This window comes from Cydia strobilella, chromosome 9 (genome assembly GCF_947568885.1).
Source record: "Cydia strobilella chromosome 9, ilCydStro3.1, whole genome shotgun sequence".
NCBI classification, from domain to species: domain Eukaryota; kingdom Metazoa; phylum Arthropoda; class Insecta; order Lepidoptera; family Tortricidae; genus Cydia; species Cydia strobilella.
The window spans coordinates 3,919,702-3,936,597 of record NC_086049.1 but is presented as its reverse complement, the minus strand read 5'-3'; the positions used below and the strand labels follow the sequence as shown (position 1 = coordinate 3,936,597).

Sequence of the window (16,896 nt, the reverse complement as noted above, 5' to 3'; positions counted from 1 at the left end):
AGCTTTCATAGTTCCTTTGCGTTGTGACAAAGACCTATGTAACTCCGTATAAGATGAATATCAAGAAAAAATAATTCTCGGACAGATGGGACCTACACCTTTGGCGTATTCTCGGCTAGATGGCGTTGACGGTTTCGTTTGTTATTTAACAATTTTAACACATATCAGTGAAAGATCATGGGTCAAAATCATATAGTTAAAAATAATAAATGCAAAGAAAATAATCATTTATAATATATTTATTGGTTAAACAGCTAAAATAAAATAAAAAACAATCTACAATTAAATCAATAAATTACCTAAATTATATAATTACTTAGATTAAGTATCATTTGTATCATATATATACATTTTTTATATGTTTATACATTTTCATTTTTAGTTTTAATCGTGTGCCGAATGTGTCGATAGATGGCAGTCAATTTACTGTGAATACACAATTTACTATGACAGTAACCCTATATTCTCGTTGGTTGTGATAAAGTACAAAGCCGCGAACTTGGTTAGTATCACGTGTCAAGTTCAATTACCACAGGCTTCACTTCCACTACACTGGTAGTTAACCACTAACACGTTTCGCACGTGGCTGTTGTATCAAATTTACACGCATGTTTAGCTTAGACACCTGCGACCGCATCACAGAAGCAACATTCCTCTCTACGTACAAGTAGAGTTGCCTTACATCAGGATTTATGGTCCTTTTTTTATAGACTAACATACATATAAATTTCATAAACTTAAAAACTAAACACTATTTTGGCGATAGATCGGCGTGGCGTAGCAAGTGGAAATCCGTGGTCTCTGCCTACCCCTCCGGGAAATAGGCGTGATTATATGTATGTATGTATGTATGTAGAACGGCGTGGCTCCGTTGAATCGTCTGGTCTTGAATCGGATTCGGCAGTTTGCCCCGGAACCTCCGAAATACGACACCCTTCGGCCAGAAGTCGGCGCACTGGATGGTCCCCTGCAGCGGTCGCGGCAAGCAAAGCAACTGACGCAACTAATCCTATGGCCAGGATTACACTTGTAAGTTTTACTTACGTAAGTAGGGACAAAGCTATTTGCTAGAATGAGATAACGATATTCATATCTCATTCTGTAGTATAGCTGTGTCCCTACTTACGTAATTAAAACTTACAAGTGTAATCCTGGCCTATGTTATGATTGCTGGGGGAGGAAGGTAGGCGAGTGTCAGGGGTTTTTGTAAAACCTTAACTAATCACTAGAAACTGAAATAGATGTCATATATTAAAGAAAAAATTACGAAGCCCTCCAGTTGTGAAGGCCGGATTCGAACCGGCGTCTTTAGCAATCCGGACTAAAGCCGCGATATAATCCGTTTTCATAGTTTTATTTCACTACTCTCTACTTAATAGAGTTAACAAAGGACAAGTAGTTTATCTATCAACCAATGGATTAGTGACCGTTCACGAAATATCAGGAACTTTTTGTCAGGATATTCGATTTTTCCATAGGTATGGCAACACTTTCTCTACATATCGTTGCTCTGAAACTACTAAACAAGTCGCTATCCACCTCTTCAATTGTCTAATGCCTAAGCCTGGTTGGTACGAGACTAATCATCTCGATGACGGCAGCAAATTCTTATTCGAAACACTTCAACGTTTCCGTAGCTATTTTAATAATCACGTAGTACTACGCGTGCAAAATAGCCCGCGCCAATCCAGCATTAAAGACATTGTTAATCTGAAATCACTTTTAGACTTTATTCGTCTGTACCTACTCGTAAATCTTAACAGATAAATATTTTGTTCCTCTTAAGTACCGAGATCCAAATATTTATGATACAATGAATAGTAAAACAAGATGGAATAATCCAGATTAGCGAAAGAGTGGAGACGTAAGATTACTACTGAAAAAATAGAGCGGGCGACGTCGCGACGCGCCTCGGCGTCGCGCGCCGCCGGTTGGCACGGGACGCCTGTAGTGTTTGTTTAGGAACGTCTTCGCATCTGGTTCATTAAACATCCGCTCAGTATTGGACTAATTCCCTCACAATCGGTGTGAGTGGAAAGTCAACTGCACGTTTTCTTGGGACGAATTTTCTACTTCGCCATTTCTTGATGACAGTGTCTCGAAGCATCCCCCGGGGGACAATGGTGCGAAAATTCGTAGCGCTGTTGTTCGACATCAAGGAAGTGTTCAGTGAATCGTTAATAAATGTTCTGCTGAAAGGCAGAGTGGAGACGGTCTGTTAGTACAATCGGTGTAGTCATATTTGCCGCTGATATTTACCCGTGTGATAAAACGTTGATTTAGGTTAGTTATATACGACATTACAAAGCGCTGGTTTCGCTACTGAATGTGATAAAATAGCTTAATATACAGTATTTATAAAGACTGTTTTAAGGAGTGTTTGACTTTCTGTATAAATCACGTCGTCTGGTAAAAAGAAAGTGAATTTTAAGATGGAAGAAAGAATGTCAGGACTGAAAAGATGTATAAGTCAAGTGTCTATGTTCATGACTGGAAAACCTGTGAATTCGTCGGAATCTGCTTGGAGAGAAGAATTAAATAAGTGAGTTATTCTATGACTAAAAACATTACATGTTCTTTCTTATTATACGACTGTATCCTCTAGAAAAAAAGATTAGGTAAAGTCAGTATAGCTGAAAGATATGTAGAATAACTGGATACACGTAGGTACATAAATTTTTGTAAACATAGTAACCTGGCACTGAGTAATCACAGATTAAAGAGCTACAAGTAATACAGTTTAAACTGTCTCAAGTATTTGGCAACAGTTTATTTACTAAAAATATTGAACCGTCTATCTTGTTACGAAGCTAATAGAATCGAATAACATGTTCGCCTACATACTTACCTTTAAATGAAAAGCTTTAAAATATTAATAGGCCAATCAAATAAGGTTTTTTCTAAGAATTAATACCCAGCAAGCTGGAATTCTTTTTAATACCTTCATTTGGCCCTAATAAATGAGTGTAATCCGAGTTTGCTCCATCTCTCCTCCTGGGATGGAAGTGTGCATACATTTTTATTCCATTTTTTATCCACAATTTACAGCTATGGTCCAAATTGTATAGAAAAAGCTAATATAATACTTTTCTATGACATGACAGGTGATCACGTGATGCTTTCTATAGAAAACGAAGCGCCAGAAGCTCCGGCCCGGTCACGGCCCGGTCTAACGTGAGTCATCCTTAATTATCTAAGCTCCAAAATAAATGTAACGATCATGATTAAAATTGATATCTGAGGATCTGAAAGGTACCTTAATATTAATTCGTAGTCTAAATTGTAAAAAAATGGCCGCCATTCTGAATATCTTAATTTTTGGTAAAATCATGTTAAAATTCCGAAAACGCCTTTTTACCAGTGTCTGATCCACCAAACCTTGCTGGTAATGGCATTGTAATTGATGGTGGGTTTCTTCTACATCGAGTGGTTTGGCAATCCAAGAAAAAATGTATCTCCTAAGGCTCCCTAAATGTATGCACACCTCCTGGCTCCTGGGATGGAGCAAACTGGGATTATTACACGCATTTAGGACCAAGCGAAAGTATTAAAAACGATTTCCAGCTTTCTGGGAATTAATTTCTCAAAACGCTATTTTTGGATCTAATTTGATTGGCCTAATATGATCTAAATCGAGTATTAAAAATTAAATGAAAATTTAAAAAGAAACAAAATGAATTTATGCCTCAATTACGAGGTAACTAATCAACAAACTACTTGACTTTATACCTTAACTACATTCACTAGTTAAATCAGCTCGTTGAATGCGAATTAAATATTTCCACATAATTTTCTGACACGCAATAATCATGTCTTGCGGCTTTCCTTCAATTTATACATTTTTATTGCGTAACATACTTGTTAAATTTATTACAGATATTGTGAGTTTATGATATGATTTCGCACGCTCTGACAAAATATCTGTATAGGCGATGGTTTAATTCAGTTCCTACATTATATTAAATCTTACAGCCCTCGGCTCAGTGACGTTTCAGGCATTGTGTTTTATAGCGCAAAATAAGCACTGTAAATAATCTATTAATAGTTAAATTAATATTATGTGCGCCAATAGGCAAAATACACTTCTATTTGTATATTGAGACCCTTTTCTGTCATCTGTGTCATACAAATAAACGCTACTCTATTCTATTCTAACGAAACGACAGAAAAAATCTATCTAACTACAACAGAACCGGTTGAGGAATGCGACCTGTACTGAACATCCGGACATACGATAACATTTTTGACCAATCTGAAACGGAGACCTTCGCTAACGCTCTGTCAACAAAAGAATACCAATAAATTTATTACATTTCAGGCATAAATGATACACCCATGAATCATGAGGCATGAATGATATACTCGTACCTATATTATTTATTATTTGTATCACATATAAACTCACGGGTATATACATCCCGGTCAATTGTTAGGCGTGCGTGGGTGGGCATACAGATCCAACACGTAGAGACCTTTTGAAGAAGTTTGCTGTTATGTAATACACCTCTGCTAGAACCCATTCACGGGTACAAATAGATACCCGTAAATCGGTCCCAACAGGCGTAGGGGCTATTATAAACACAGTGGAAAAGAGTGCCGGTTATGGTATTAAAGTTTGGCTGGTCAAAAGATTGGGCTATTGCTGAGAGGTGCCGACACCTGCCATAACAATGTCTGTACCTACACGTTATCGAGACAGTTTATTATTTTATTATTATGATGATGACAATTAATTTAAATCTCATGAGCTTCACCGCCACTCAAGTTAAATATTTGTATGCCTCATATGGCCAAAAGTGGAGCACTTATATGTAGCACCTGTATGTAACACCTGTGTGTAACACTACCAGCTTTTCGACAAGTAAACGTATTGTATTGTATATTAACTACACGACTCACGAAAATCGGTCTACCACTCCGGGAGTGATCTACATAGTATTTAAGTCACTGTCAAATTGCCACAGAACTCATTTTGTGCATCAAAAGCGATTTTTTCAGTTAATTTGATTTAGCAAACTAAAACAGATTAAGTTAAACATGAATTGATCTACGGCGATAAGGAGCCTGTGAAGTCCCGTAAATAGGTAGCAACCGGCTTATCACTAAAAAGCGGGCTCTTCCAGACTTTTGGGTATAAGGAAACTAAGTACTTACAACTTTAAAACGAAGTACTTACGACTTTGAAACGAAGTACAGATTAAGTAATAAAGTTGAGGTTAGTTCGAATATGCCTCCAGGTTCATGGAATGTGACTGTGGAATGTAAACAAATGTAAAACCGGAGTGTGGGCAACCGCAGGCATTTGCAACCTGGCAGCATAGTAAAGCAAATATATCTCGGTTTGCCTTGAGTTTCTACAGTTCGAGCCAATTTCCATTTTGACAGTTTATTTAAATAAATTAAAATTTAAAATTATGAAAATGGGTTGTATCGCGTATATTGAATTTATAACACATCCCGACGTTTGGAATCCTTTACAGCGTTCGTGGTCAACGGGTGATCCCGGGTACGGGGGGTTCGGGTCCGTTTTCATAGTTTTATTTCATGAGTAACTATCGCGGTAACCGAAGAACATTAAATTAAAATTTGTCATTTTGATTCTAATCTTGTATTTTAAATTTGTATTTTAGAGTTGGTACTTGGTACCTCATGTTGGCTGGGGGAATTGACTTTTAAGTTGTGATGATTTCGAATGATAAATATTTTATAGCGTGAATTTGGATTTGATGTAATGTTTTATACTTAGTATTTTCCTCGCGTGTGTGTGGTAAAAACAATATTGCTTGTTTACAGAGCGTTAAAAATTAAATAAATGTATTGTTTCTTCTGTTCATAAAGAATAATTAATAGAGTGAGTGGATTGAATTGAATGAATTCGTTGCAGTTAGCATAATAACTCTCCCTCAAATTTAAAATACATAGGTACCTATGTTACATTGATAAAAAATTTACTTTATAATATTAGCAGAAAGAATATTTATCTAAAAAGCTTTTCTACTGATAATGTTAAAATGTAGGCACTCGTCGTATATGGGTTAGGCCTGAGTGAAATTGAACGCGATAAAATAATCTAAAGTACCTCACTTCAATAAACCACAATTCGTGTACTTAAGTTAAACGTGGGGCAGACTGCTACATAAATTTATTAATTTACTTTTCGTTACGCACTGTACTTGAATATTATGGTAAATGTAACCCACCAAAAACATTTTTATGTAAAATGTTGCCATTACGAAACCATAAGACTCGCACTGTAAAAAAGTTATCAGATCTCATGTAGAGCCAAGCTTCTAATTCTACAAGCCCTAACTTCACATCCAAACCCAAGTTATGAGGGTTCAAAAAAACTACGAAGCGCTTCGACAAAAGTTAGGTACTGCCCTTGCGCTTCGCTTGGCTCGTCTTGGCGGATTCATATTCCTTATGCGTAGATACTCGTAATTGAGCTTATTGGATTGTAGGATTTTAAATATATCGTAGCAATGTTCTTCACAACTTTAGAGTAAATAAAACGTTACCATCTTTTTCCAGGCTATTTTAATAAGCGACAAGTTATACCTATTCAATTGTTTTTTGACTGCTTCCAAATACTGTGGCATGACCATGGTGTCACAAAAAGTACCTGGCCAATCCACTACAACTTTGTAAGCAAAAGTTGATAATTCGCCGACCACCGCTGAAAATAGTTACGACTACAAATGACCTAAGCAGTCTGCAAAAAGCACATCGTTTCCTATGAAGAAACATCCGTTAATGTTTTTTAAAAGTTTTGGGAACCAACTTATTACTTCTGTAAAATGATTATTTACATTTATTGATTGTAAAACAATACCGTTTTATACTCACGGTTAGCCATGCGGCAACCGTCCTGATTACAGTTGGATCAGTGTACTCGTCCAATCAAAGCGAACTCCGTTGTTTCGATAATGATTAATGACTTGTGCGCAAACGTTTAGTCATCAAGCAGTGCGAAGTCTGAAACGTGATTCCTTGTTTGCTGAAATTATTTAATGGGATTTACTGATATTTATTTGATCAAACGCGATAACTAGCATAATTAGCGGGTTTCCGAAATTTCGCATTAATGTATGTAGGTGCTTCGATGTTTGTTCCAAGTCATTGCTTCCTAAACACCTCAGATTTCGTTTGAAATGACGTAAAACGGTTAATTGACGGCAATAAACACACAAATCACGAATACGGTTTCAAAAGCTGTGACGTAATCGCGTCTCTCTAATTAAAAAATAAATAAATAAAATAAAATATCTTTATTTCAGAACATTTAAAATTCCATACAATATTGTTAGTACCATCGTTATACCTATGTGTTAGTAAATACATTAAAAATAAAAACAAAACTTTTAACAATAAAATCAAAATCCAATAAATTTAAATAATTAATATGTCAGATTCAAAATAATATAGACTAGAATAATAATTAGAATGTCAAAAATTTACCATTTTCTCTTAATTTAAATTCATATAAATAATGATTTCATGTCAAAAGAGCAACAGATACACGCATAACAAATGTCGATATATGCCTACTTAATGGTTTTGACCCATGCACACAGGATGGAACTATCAGGTCTATCGGCGATGACCTTCAGTATCCCGTTGTCGCTGCGTCGGATGCGATTTAGGATAGATGCGACCCGCTTTCGCCTGATCGCATAAAAGTCGTCGGTACGCGCCTCGGCAAACATTCCTGACGCGCTACAGAACCGTGGCAACCTCAACAGGATTCTGAAGGCATCATTATACTGGATACGGAGAGCATTATAGGCTTTCAGCGTGTAGTTGACCCATAGGCTACCCGTGTAAAATACTTGGCAGAACGCCTTAAAAAGGGTGATTTTAACTTGTTTTGAACAACGGGTAAACCTACGAGCCAACATATTGCTTCTGACCGCTAATGCTCTTCGTTCCCTCTCCAAATCGAGATCGTCTTTGAGGTCTTCTGTCAGATAGTGCCCGAGATATTTAAACTGTGACACCCTTCGTAGATCATTACCATTCAATTAGAGGCTCGTCTGAGCTAAACAAATAATAGAAATCAATGTATGCTTTGCAGATACCGTCAAGCCCGTTATGCAGCGAGGCGCGTGAGAAAACGCGTCATCTTCAAACACGGCGATTGCAACGTCGTGCAATGGAACGTGGCCAAGCGCAGACGCCGGTACCTCCAGGACATCTTCACGACCCTCGTGGACGCGCAGTGGCGCTGGACACTGATGGTGTTCGCTCTCTCCTTCATCCTCTCCTGGTTGCTGTTTGCGCTGATCTGGTGGCTCATCATCTTCACGCACGGAGACCTAAACCCCCCCGCAAACAACACCGATCCCATCATCCCCTGCCTCAACAACGTCAACACTTTCACCGGCTGCTTCCTGTTCTCCGTCGAAACGCAACACACCATCGGTTATGGATCCAGGACAACGAACGAGGAGTGCCCGGAGGCTATCTTCGTTATGTGCCTGCAGAGTATTGTTGGAGTCTTTATTCAAGCATTTATGGTAATTTTATTTTATTTACCTACACCTATGCGTATTGCTTCAGTCTGCCAAGATGTCTGGGCAACGATACTATATTTCAACTTTTATTAATGACATTCTTTACCAGACACGAATTTCCTTTGAAGAACAACATATATAGAGATGTTCAACGTTACGTTTTAGAGTAAATTAATGTCCATCAACTTAGCGTTAGTTGCGCAGTGTGTATTTACAAATCTACCTGATTTAAAGCCAATATGATAATTTAAAATAAACTTGGCACAGCGCCAGTTTTGCTAGCGTATCAAGTGATGCAGACGATCTCTTAAAAATTATTACAGGTTTATAGAGACCATACCACGTGAAAATAATGTCGTTAATTCTATTTAACGATTTAGCAATTAGCATAGTTATTTCAATGTGTTCTATAAATATAAGTGAGTTAGGTAGTCAAGGTGGCTACAGACTAATTTCAGTGCAACAGTCATTGGAAAATGCAAAATTGAGAACCATGGCCCTCGCCGTTGAGCGACGTGACAGTGACAGCAAGGTTGTTCTAATTCTAGGTGGGAATCGTGTTCGCAAAGCTCTCTAGACCCAAAAAGCGAGCCCAGACCCTCCTTTACTCCCGAAACGCAGTCATTTGCTTGCGGGACGGGCAGCTGTGCCTGATGTTCCGCGTGGGCGATATGAGGAAATCACATATTGTCGAAGCCCATATAAGAGCCCAGATAATCCGCCGCAAGGTATATTATTTCAACAAAAACGGAGACTGGTTAGTGATTGGGGATTTCAGTTCGCACGCTTAGAAGCATCTTAGCACTGTCTCCACTCCTTAACGTCAGCGTAGGGTCGTCATTTGACTATTCAAATTGCGACTCCCACAGTTTTCGATTGCCAAGACTCATTTAATTTTCTTGTCTTTAGGTGGGTCTAATATTCGCGAAGCTGGCTCGAGCCAAAAAGCGTAACACAACGCTGTTGTTCTCGAGGAACGCGGTCATTTGTTTGAGAGACGGCGAATTCTGTCTCCTATTCAGAGTGGGTGACATACGCAAGTCGCATATACTCGAAGCGCACATCCGTGCTCAGATTATTCGGAAAAAGGTATCTAGATGACTGTAAATTTAAGTTAACGCAATGTAAATGTGCATTAAATTTGATGTCTAATTTGCGCGTGTAACCATAACTTTCTTTATTTACTTGTGTTTGTTAGACCCATCTATAGACTTATTCGTGTCGCATGCTGCATGCTCGCTTCTTCTTATTTGCTTCTTAACAAGTTAACATACTTACGCTTATGTTTACTATTTACGCTTCTAGAGTTTTTAGCAATGTGATTGTGCGGTTGATTCACTTCGGTTTAGCGAAAACGATAAAGCCATGATTGGAGTCCGAAGCTAATGAGTTTTTAATACTTAGAACATCCATTTGTGTTGTTTTTGTCGGTAATGCCAACGGGCTCTGGAACGAATCAAACAATTTTAAAATATAACTCGCAACAATTTAAATAATTCAAGTGGTTATGATAGCCAGCCCTTTTAGAATCCAAATATAAACTGATTATTTATGTACAACTGTTAATTACATAATGAATGAATGAATGAATGAATGAATATTCTTTAATTCAGACCATGTCCATATACAGTTAAATTACATGTAAAATTAATATTAGATTATATAATAAATTTCATTTGTTAGTAGCAGTATTAAGCCTTATAACTAAGGTTAGTATATATACACAGCATTCTATTTTTATTTTTTTACATACAGTAAAAAACTGTTACATTATGGCAAAACTCAAAAAATGTGTAACTTAAGTTCCATTACATCCATATGTACAGATATTTATGACTGAATTACTGTGTTATTTAAAGATAGGAAACTTCAGACTATTTAAGAAACAAAATTATCGTCACAATGATGAATCTGCTTCAATATCAGCTTAGTAAAATGATTTTGCATTTACACAATACTCGTGCCTATCTACAAATATTCTCAACCGAGCACGTCTCTTAAAATTATAATATTCTGCTCAAATATACCTTGTTTACAATCGAAAATTCAATTTTAACAATTGTGTGATCAATACAATGTTCACACTCAATAAACAATCTTCAGATGTATCATATTAAAAATTAAACATCAAAGTTCAAACTACGTTTTGATTTTCTCCAGACATGTGTAAAATGGTGGGCAGACTTGAATACGAATAACAACAGCAGACAGAGCAAACAAACGGCAACTGACGTAAAATTGTATTTGTCCAGACCCAAACGAACAATGAATTGGCATTTAACACGAATATGATTTGCGGTACAATCACATGGATTTTTCCTGTCACAATTTTTTCTGTAAAGTGTGTTCGGGTAATTAAAAATTCGTCAGATTGTCTGCTAATTCCAAAATGGACTCAACTGACGTAATTATAGGTGACTACCGAAATTACCCGAACACACCTTATGTTCATTCTATGTTGTCAGTATCAAATAGAGCATGTTTTAAAATGCATGTCGCCTTATTTTACGCTTTAGATACACTTTTTCACCAACGAATAAGCAACACGATCATAAATAATAGAATAACAAATAATTTTACAGTATTTTATATTCATTCTCACTCATTCATTGGTGGAAGATTTTGTTTAGGTCTGGTTTTTGTACAATAAACAGTAGATGCAGTTGTAGATACAGTCAAATGCATGAACTAAATTCCGTCATTTACAAAAAGATACATTATGTTGAAAAAAAAATAATGACATGGGTATGGCTGTTGAATAAAATTAATTAAAAAATGTTGAGCAGCCGTGGGGTGGGAAACAGAAAGGAATCAACATTCGCGATACAGCATCAATAAATAATTGGAGTAAAATAATATGATAACTATAGGTATATTTATTCCTTCTTTCTCACGCTATAGCTGTTTTTACCATAAGGTGCTTTGGGATAATGTTTGAAGTAGATCATTTGAGAGAATAACTTTTCTTTTATATCACTTAAAAACCTCGGAATCACTCTCCAACAAAACAGTGTACCTACCTCAAACTAAAAGCTCGTAAACCTTTAGATCACCAGAGAAGGCGAGGTGCTGCCGTTCTACCAGCAAGAGTTGAAAGTCGGTGCCGACGGAGAGGAGGATCGGCTAATGTTCATCTGGCCCATGACCATCGTCCACAAGATCAACGAGAAGTCGCCGCTGTACAATCTGTCGGCTGCCGATATGCTTAGGGAGAGGTTCGAAATAGTCGTGATGTTAGGTGAGTATTTATACTTACTCTTTATTGTACATAGGAACATCTTATGGCTCCTCTACATGACCTGACGCTGGACCAGCGAGATGACCATGCGATGGTTGAAAGCATGCACTATGGAATGGGCCACGTGTAATCGCTGGCCCACTACGTTTGATATGCGGACGAAAAGCTGACACCGTTGCCATTCCATCGCCATCCTGCCGTCCGACACCACTACCCTCTCTACACGCTGGCCCATCTTAGTGGGCCAGTATGAAGGCCCATCGTGTAGAGGAGTCATTAATGTACAGTGTACAGTGCGACATGAAAGTAAGTGCCACATTTTTGACGTAAAATGCTAAAACATGGTAACAGTTTTGTATAGATTTTTTTAGTTCCATTTTGTTTAATTCCTACTTATTCATGTCGCACTGTACAGTATACACTGTTAAATGTCCATTGACTGGACATTTTTTTTCTTTTTTTTTAACTTAACAGTGGTGACGGTACAAAAAATACAAAGTAAAAAATCTTACCCTTACATTTTTTATGATTTTTCGATATATTATCAATTAGCCTCTACAAAAAACCAAAAAAACACCTGGTCGGGCTAAATAGGTTGCCATAAGACACTTTCTACCAGGCAACAATAAGCAAGAAAATCCCACCTGTTTAAATTAGCTACATTGACGGATGGAAAACTATGTAATTCAAGGACTTCCCAATTTAACTATTTGTAATCGCCGTTTACAAACAACGTGTATTTATTGACTGCTCTTCAGATACATTTAGTTTTCAGTCAACAATAACACACAATGACACATTTAAACCATTTAAATATTACTCGTTGAACTTTTACATAAGAGTGGACATTGGTTGGACGTACGTACATTTCAATCTAATTAACTGTATAGTGTTACCAGACACTAAACACAAACAGTTACATCTCGTATTGTAGTTGTAAAGTCCAAAACTGTAGAGTTGCAACCTTGTGAACGTTTAACATTAGATTGGCACCCATCATATATTTCGGTTACATAATGTAGCCTACCGTACTAATTGATCGAATCAATTTGTAGACCACATTCACGACAATAAACTGCAAAGTAAACTATAGATAGCATTGTGATATGGCCAATTACACGTCACATCCACATGATCCACATTATACAATTTGTGTCTACAGATCGTAATAGTAATACTGTTGGCATAACTTTTATAACATTTTTACTCTGTAGTTGTTTTGGCGCTTCCTTGTACTGTTTTGGTAGTTTGCCCTGAACTTTACATAAATAACGTAAATCATAACGAACAACAAACGAACGTACGTGTGACATCATTACAATAATTGTTTATCAACATTTATAGAATTTTAAAATCAAATATAACTGTGGAATGTGCATCACGTGATTCACGTGTTTAAAACTTTAAACAAGAGACTTCAGAGAACACATTAATCTAAAAAATAAGAGAGCATAATTTTTGATAAAGTACGTAAACAAACATTTGAAAAATACATATGTGTAAGTAGGTAGTTCCATAGCAGAGGTACCTTACTATTAATTTCTAATTAATATTGTCGTGCCTAAGAAAAATATAATAACTCATAGATCTCTATGTCGTGTGTGGTGTGTGTAACAAAACACTCATACTTATAAAGTGCCCCCATTACCTTTTTACTATATGATTTCCTTTCGTACAGAAGGCAATGCTTTGCTTCTGCTATAAATGCTTGGAGGTCAGTGCTAGCACCGCTAGCTAATTATAATGACTCATATCATCTAAGCCAAAAATAATCCCGTATTGGAGATGGGTTTATGTCGTAAATGTATGATGTAAGATAGTTTGGAGTGTTAGGTTTTTCTTCATAGGACTGAATAGCCACATTCTAATTGTAATAGCATTGCTGTGCAATGCAGTCGACAGCTGCTGCATTGCTGTTGACTGCATTGCTGCATAATAGGAAAAATATTGATATTAAATTTGACATTTCCTGCAGCAATGCAGTTTGAAAATCCAGAAGGAAATGTCATCGTGACGTCCTGGATAATTGAATTTTTTTTGCAGCAATGCAATGCTGAAACAATTTTCGGAATGTCACCTTTTGAGATGATTGAGTCATTTCATAGAACTGACTTCAACTGTGATGATAAAAAGACATCTAGTTAATAATTAAATATATTAAACCGGGTCACTCACGTATATTAAGTCGATGATTGCTCGACATGTTTCACTTAATAACGAGGAGCATCTTCAACGAAAGCTCGCGTTGGTGGTCCAACGCAGGCGGTCGTCGACTGACCTGACGTGAGTGACCTGACCCGATTATATAGATTTAATATGTCAGTGTCTAACGGAAGTTTTTTTAATGATTACAGAGGGTGTAATCGAGTCTACGGGGATGACCACGCAGGCTCGGAGCAGTTTCCTCCCGTCGGAAATTCTGTGGGGGCACCGTTTTGAGACTATGGTGACGTTCAGGAAGGACACTGGAGAATATGAAGTTAGTACTTTTAACCCGTCTTGACTTATACCTAAATAAAGTGGAAACTTACGCTTGTGTACAAGGAGGAAATATCTCCATTGACTTGTAAATCTTATAGTAAAAACATCTTAAATGCCTACTAACTACTTAAAATGGCAAAAAATTTCAGCAGAAATACTCGCTCGTGTAACTATAAAAGTGATCGCGTGATACATTATATTATGTACTTTGTACCTATAAAGTATTAAACTTGCTACATTGATTTCGGCCTGAAACTTTGGTAGGTAAATCCTAAAGCTGGAAAATCCTTTATGAGCTCAATCTATAGAGCTAATTAAATATGAATCCAGGATGCAATTTGACTACTTTCAATACCACCTTACCTATACTACTATATATATAATATTCTCTTTGAACCTGGTTCTTCGGTCTCTGTCTGAAGTTTATTTTACTTTTTGACCTTCCACCCATTGTGTCGACTTAAAAACTGAGAAATCTTAAAGGGGGAATTCCAGCATAGTTACTCTGAGCCAGTTAGTACTCGTAGGCTGTTATTTTTATCGTATGTAAATACATCACAAAACGTGATTTATCACTAGTAATTTATTCGTTACAAGGATCCGTAAAACAAACAATTCCTTCTATGAAATCCAATGGAGTAAAATAATATAATAACAAACAACGTGAATCATGACGAATGACGTTGGTTATGGTAACATATGGAAGTGCGATAAGTCAAATTATCCCTTAACCATTTTATAGTGTAATCAATGGCACGCGTGTGTGGTATGTGGTGCCATTTGCATTTATTGTAAGTGATTCAATTACTAATAAAATTAGAAACGCAAATCGTTTTCTACATTTTACGATTACTGTTTAAAATACTTAAAGTAGTATCTTTTCACTGCGATATGACGTTGATAGATTAGTTTTAACGCGTTAGTGATGCAACCTGCATTGCACCAAAGATAGATATAACTCCGTAATAGATGGACACAGTCTAAGGAAAAAACGTGCCCCGAAAATCACGAAAATTTGATTCTCGATCAGAGGGCGCCACTAATTTTGGCCTACACTCGTATAGAGGGCGTTGACGGTTTCGTTTGTTATTTATAATTTTAACGCATATCAGTGAAAGAACATGGGTCAAAGCATAAAAATAATTAATGCAAATAAAAAAAATCATTTATCCATATTTAAATACATTTTGTCGTATTTTTATAAATATTTATTTTTAGTTTTAAAGTGTGTCGACAGATGGCAGTGAATTTACTGGGGTTACAAAATTTACTATGACAGTACCGCTCTAGTATAAGTTACTCTATGATTGCACTAAAGAATCATTGAATGTATACGACGTGTGAACTCAATTGTGCTTCGAAGTTGACAGCTAATGTAGATGGCGCTGTACAGCTCCGTACATTGTACGGTGATTGGTTGTCAGAATCAGACGATTAACAGTTCTAATTTTAAAACTAACACGGGACATAATCGCGGGATTAGTTTGTACACGATTAAGTCGCTTGTTAGTTTTAAAATTATGAATGAAAATCGTGTTAATTTAAATCAGTAAGTAGATTAACAATTCTGTTAGGAACCGCAAAACATATGGCGCCGTTTAGTCGTACCTACGTCCATAATATAACAGGAAGCGACAGCCTTGGATGTCATCTGTACGAGTATCAGGGCACCTTACCAAATGTTGGCACAGATTTTACCTTACTTTCTCATTGGATTCTCACGTTGCGATATTGGCAATTTTCCAGTAGGTCCTATTTACATAAAACATTGCCGATCATCGTCCTTGAAATATGTGTGCCCAGCATTGAACCCATAGATACATGTGAATTCAGAAGGGTTAGTCTGTCATGATGTGTTGGTGAGTCATAGAAATCTGTCTGATAGAAGATAGAACTAACTTTGTACAATTTTGACAATGCCATATACAATCAAATCGACAGTTGCCTTCTCCATTTAGGTGTGATAGTTAATCTTATACCTTTATACGAGCAATTCTTGTATATTTCGGGGATCTCGGAAACGGCTGTAATGATTTCGATGAAATTTGCTATATGGTTATTTTTGGGGGCGAAAAATAGATCTAGCGAGGTCTTATCTCTGGAAAAACGAGTATTTTTGAGTTTTTATATGTTTTCCCATTATATATGTTTTTATATGTTATATGTCTCCCAGATATTCATATACCTTTAAACGAGCAATTCTTGTATTTATGTATATTATTTTTCGGGGATCTCGGAAACGGCTCTAACGATTTCGATGAAATTTGCTATATAGGGGTTTTCGGAGGCGAAAAAGCGATATAGGTAGGTCTTATCTCTGGGAAAACGCGCATTTTTTAGTTTTTATGTTTTCCGAGCACAGCTCGGTCTCCCAGATATTGTCCCATAAGCTGACAATGATGATGTTTCCAGGTCGACTACACCAGCTTCAACAACACATATGACGTGGACACGCCGCTGTGCTCGGCGAAGCAACTCGACGAGCTAAGGGCGACGGTGTCTACTTCTCAGAAACTAGGTAAGGATGCGAAAAGAGGATCGTTTGAAACGCGGCCGAAAGACTGGAATAACAACTATTTGGGGAGCTTCAAGTACAAGATAAACAGGTTCTTTGGAGGCAAGTATATCTGAAGGAACGTTAGATAGCTAATGCAGTTCGAAATA

General features: G+C 36.9%; 1 protein-coding gene across 6 annotated transcripts in view; it reads left to right on the top strand.

Annotated features, from left to right (window-relative positions):
• LOC134744085 (G protein-activated inward rectifier potassium channel 3-like) overlaps nt 1–16,896 on the top strand; it is a 56,357-nt gene that overhangs the window by 33,648 nt on the left and 5,813 nt on the right. For 2 of the 6 annotated variants that reach the window (XM_063677759.1, XM_063677761.1), the window contains exons 3-7: nt 8,075–8,516; nt 9,062–9,241; nt 11,562–11,751; nt 14,106–14,230; nt 16,645–16,750. In XM_063677759.1, coding sequence (XP_063533829.1) covers nt 8,075–8,516; nt 9,062–9,241; nt 11,562–11,751; nt 14,106–14,230; nt 16,645–16,750 — 1,043 coding nt within the window. Of the gene's footprint in view, nt 1–1,944; nt 2,543–8,074; nt 8,517–9,061; nt 9,242–9,422; nt 9,603–11,561; nt 11,752–14,105; nt 14,231–16,644; nt 16,751–16,896 lie in introns of those variants that run through there. The other 4 variants (XM_063677764.1, XM_063677763.1, XM_063677760.1 and 1 more) reach the window with 4 other exon arrangements.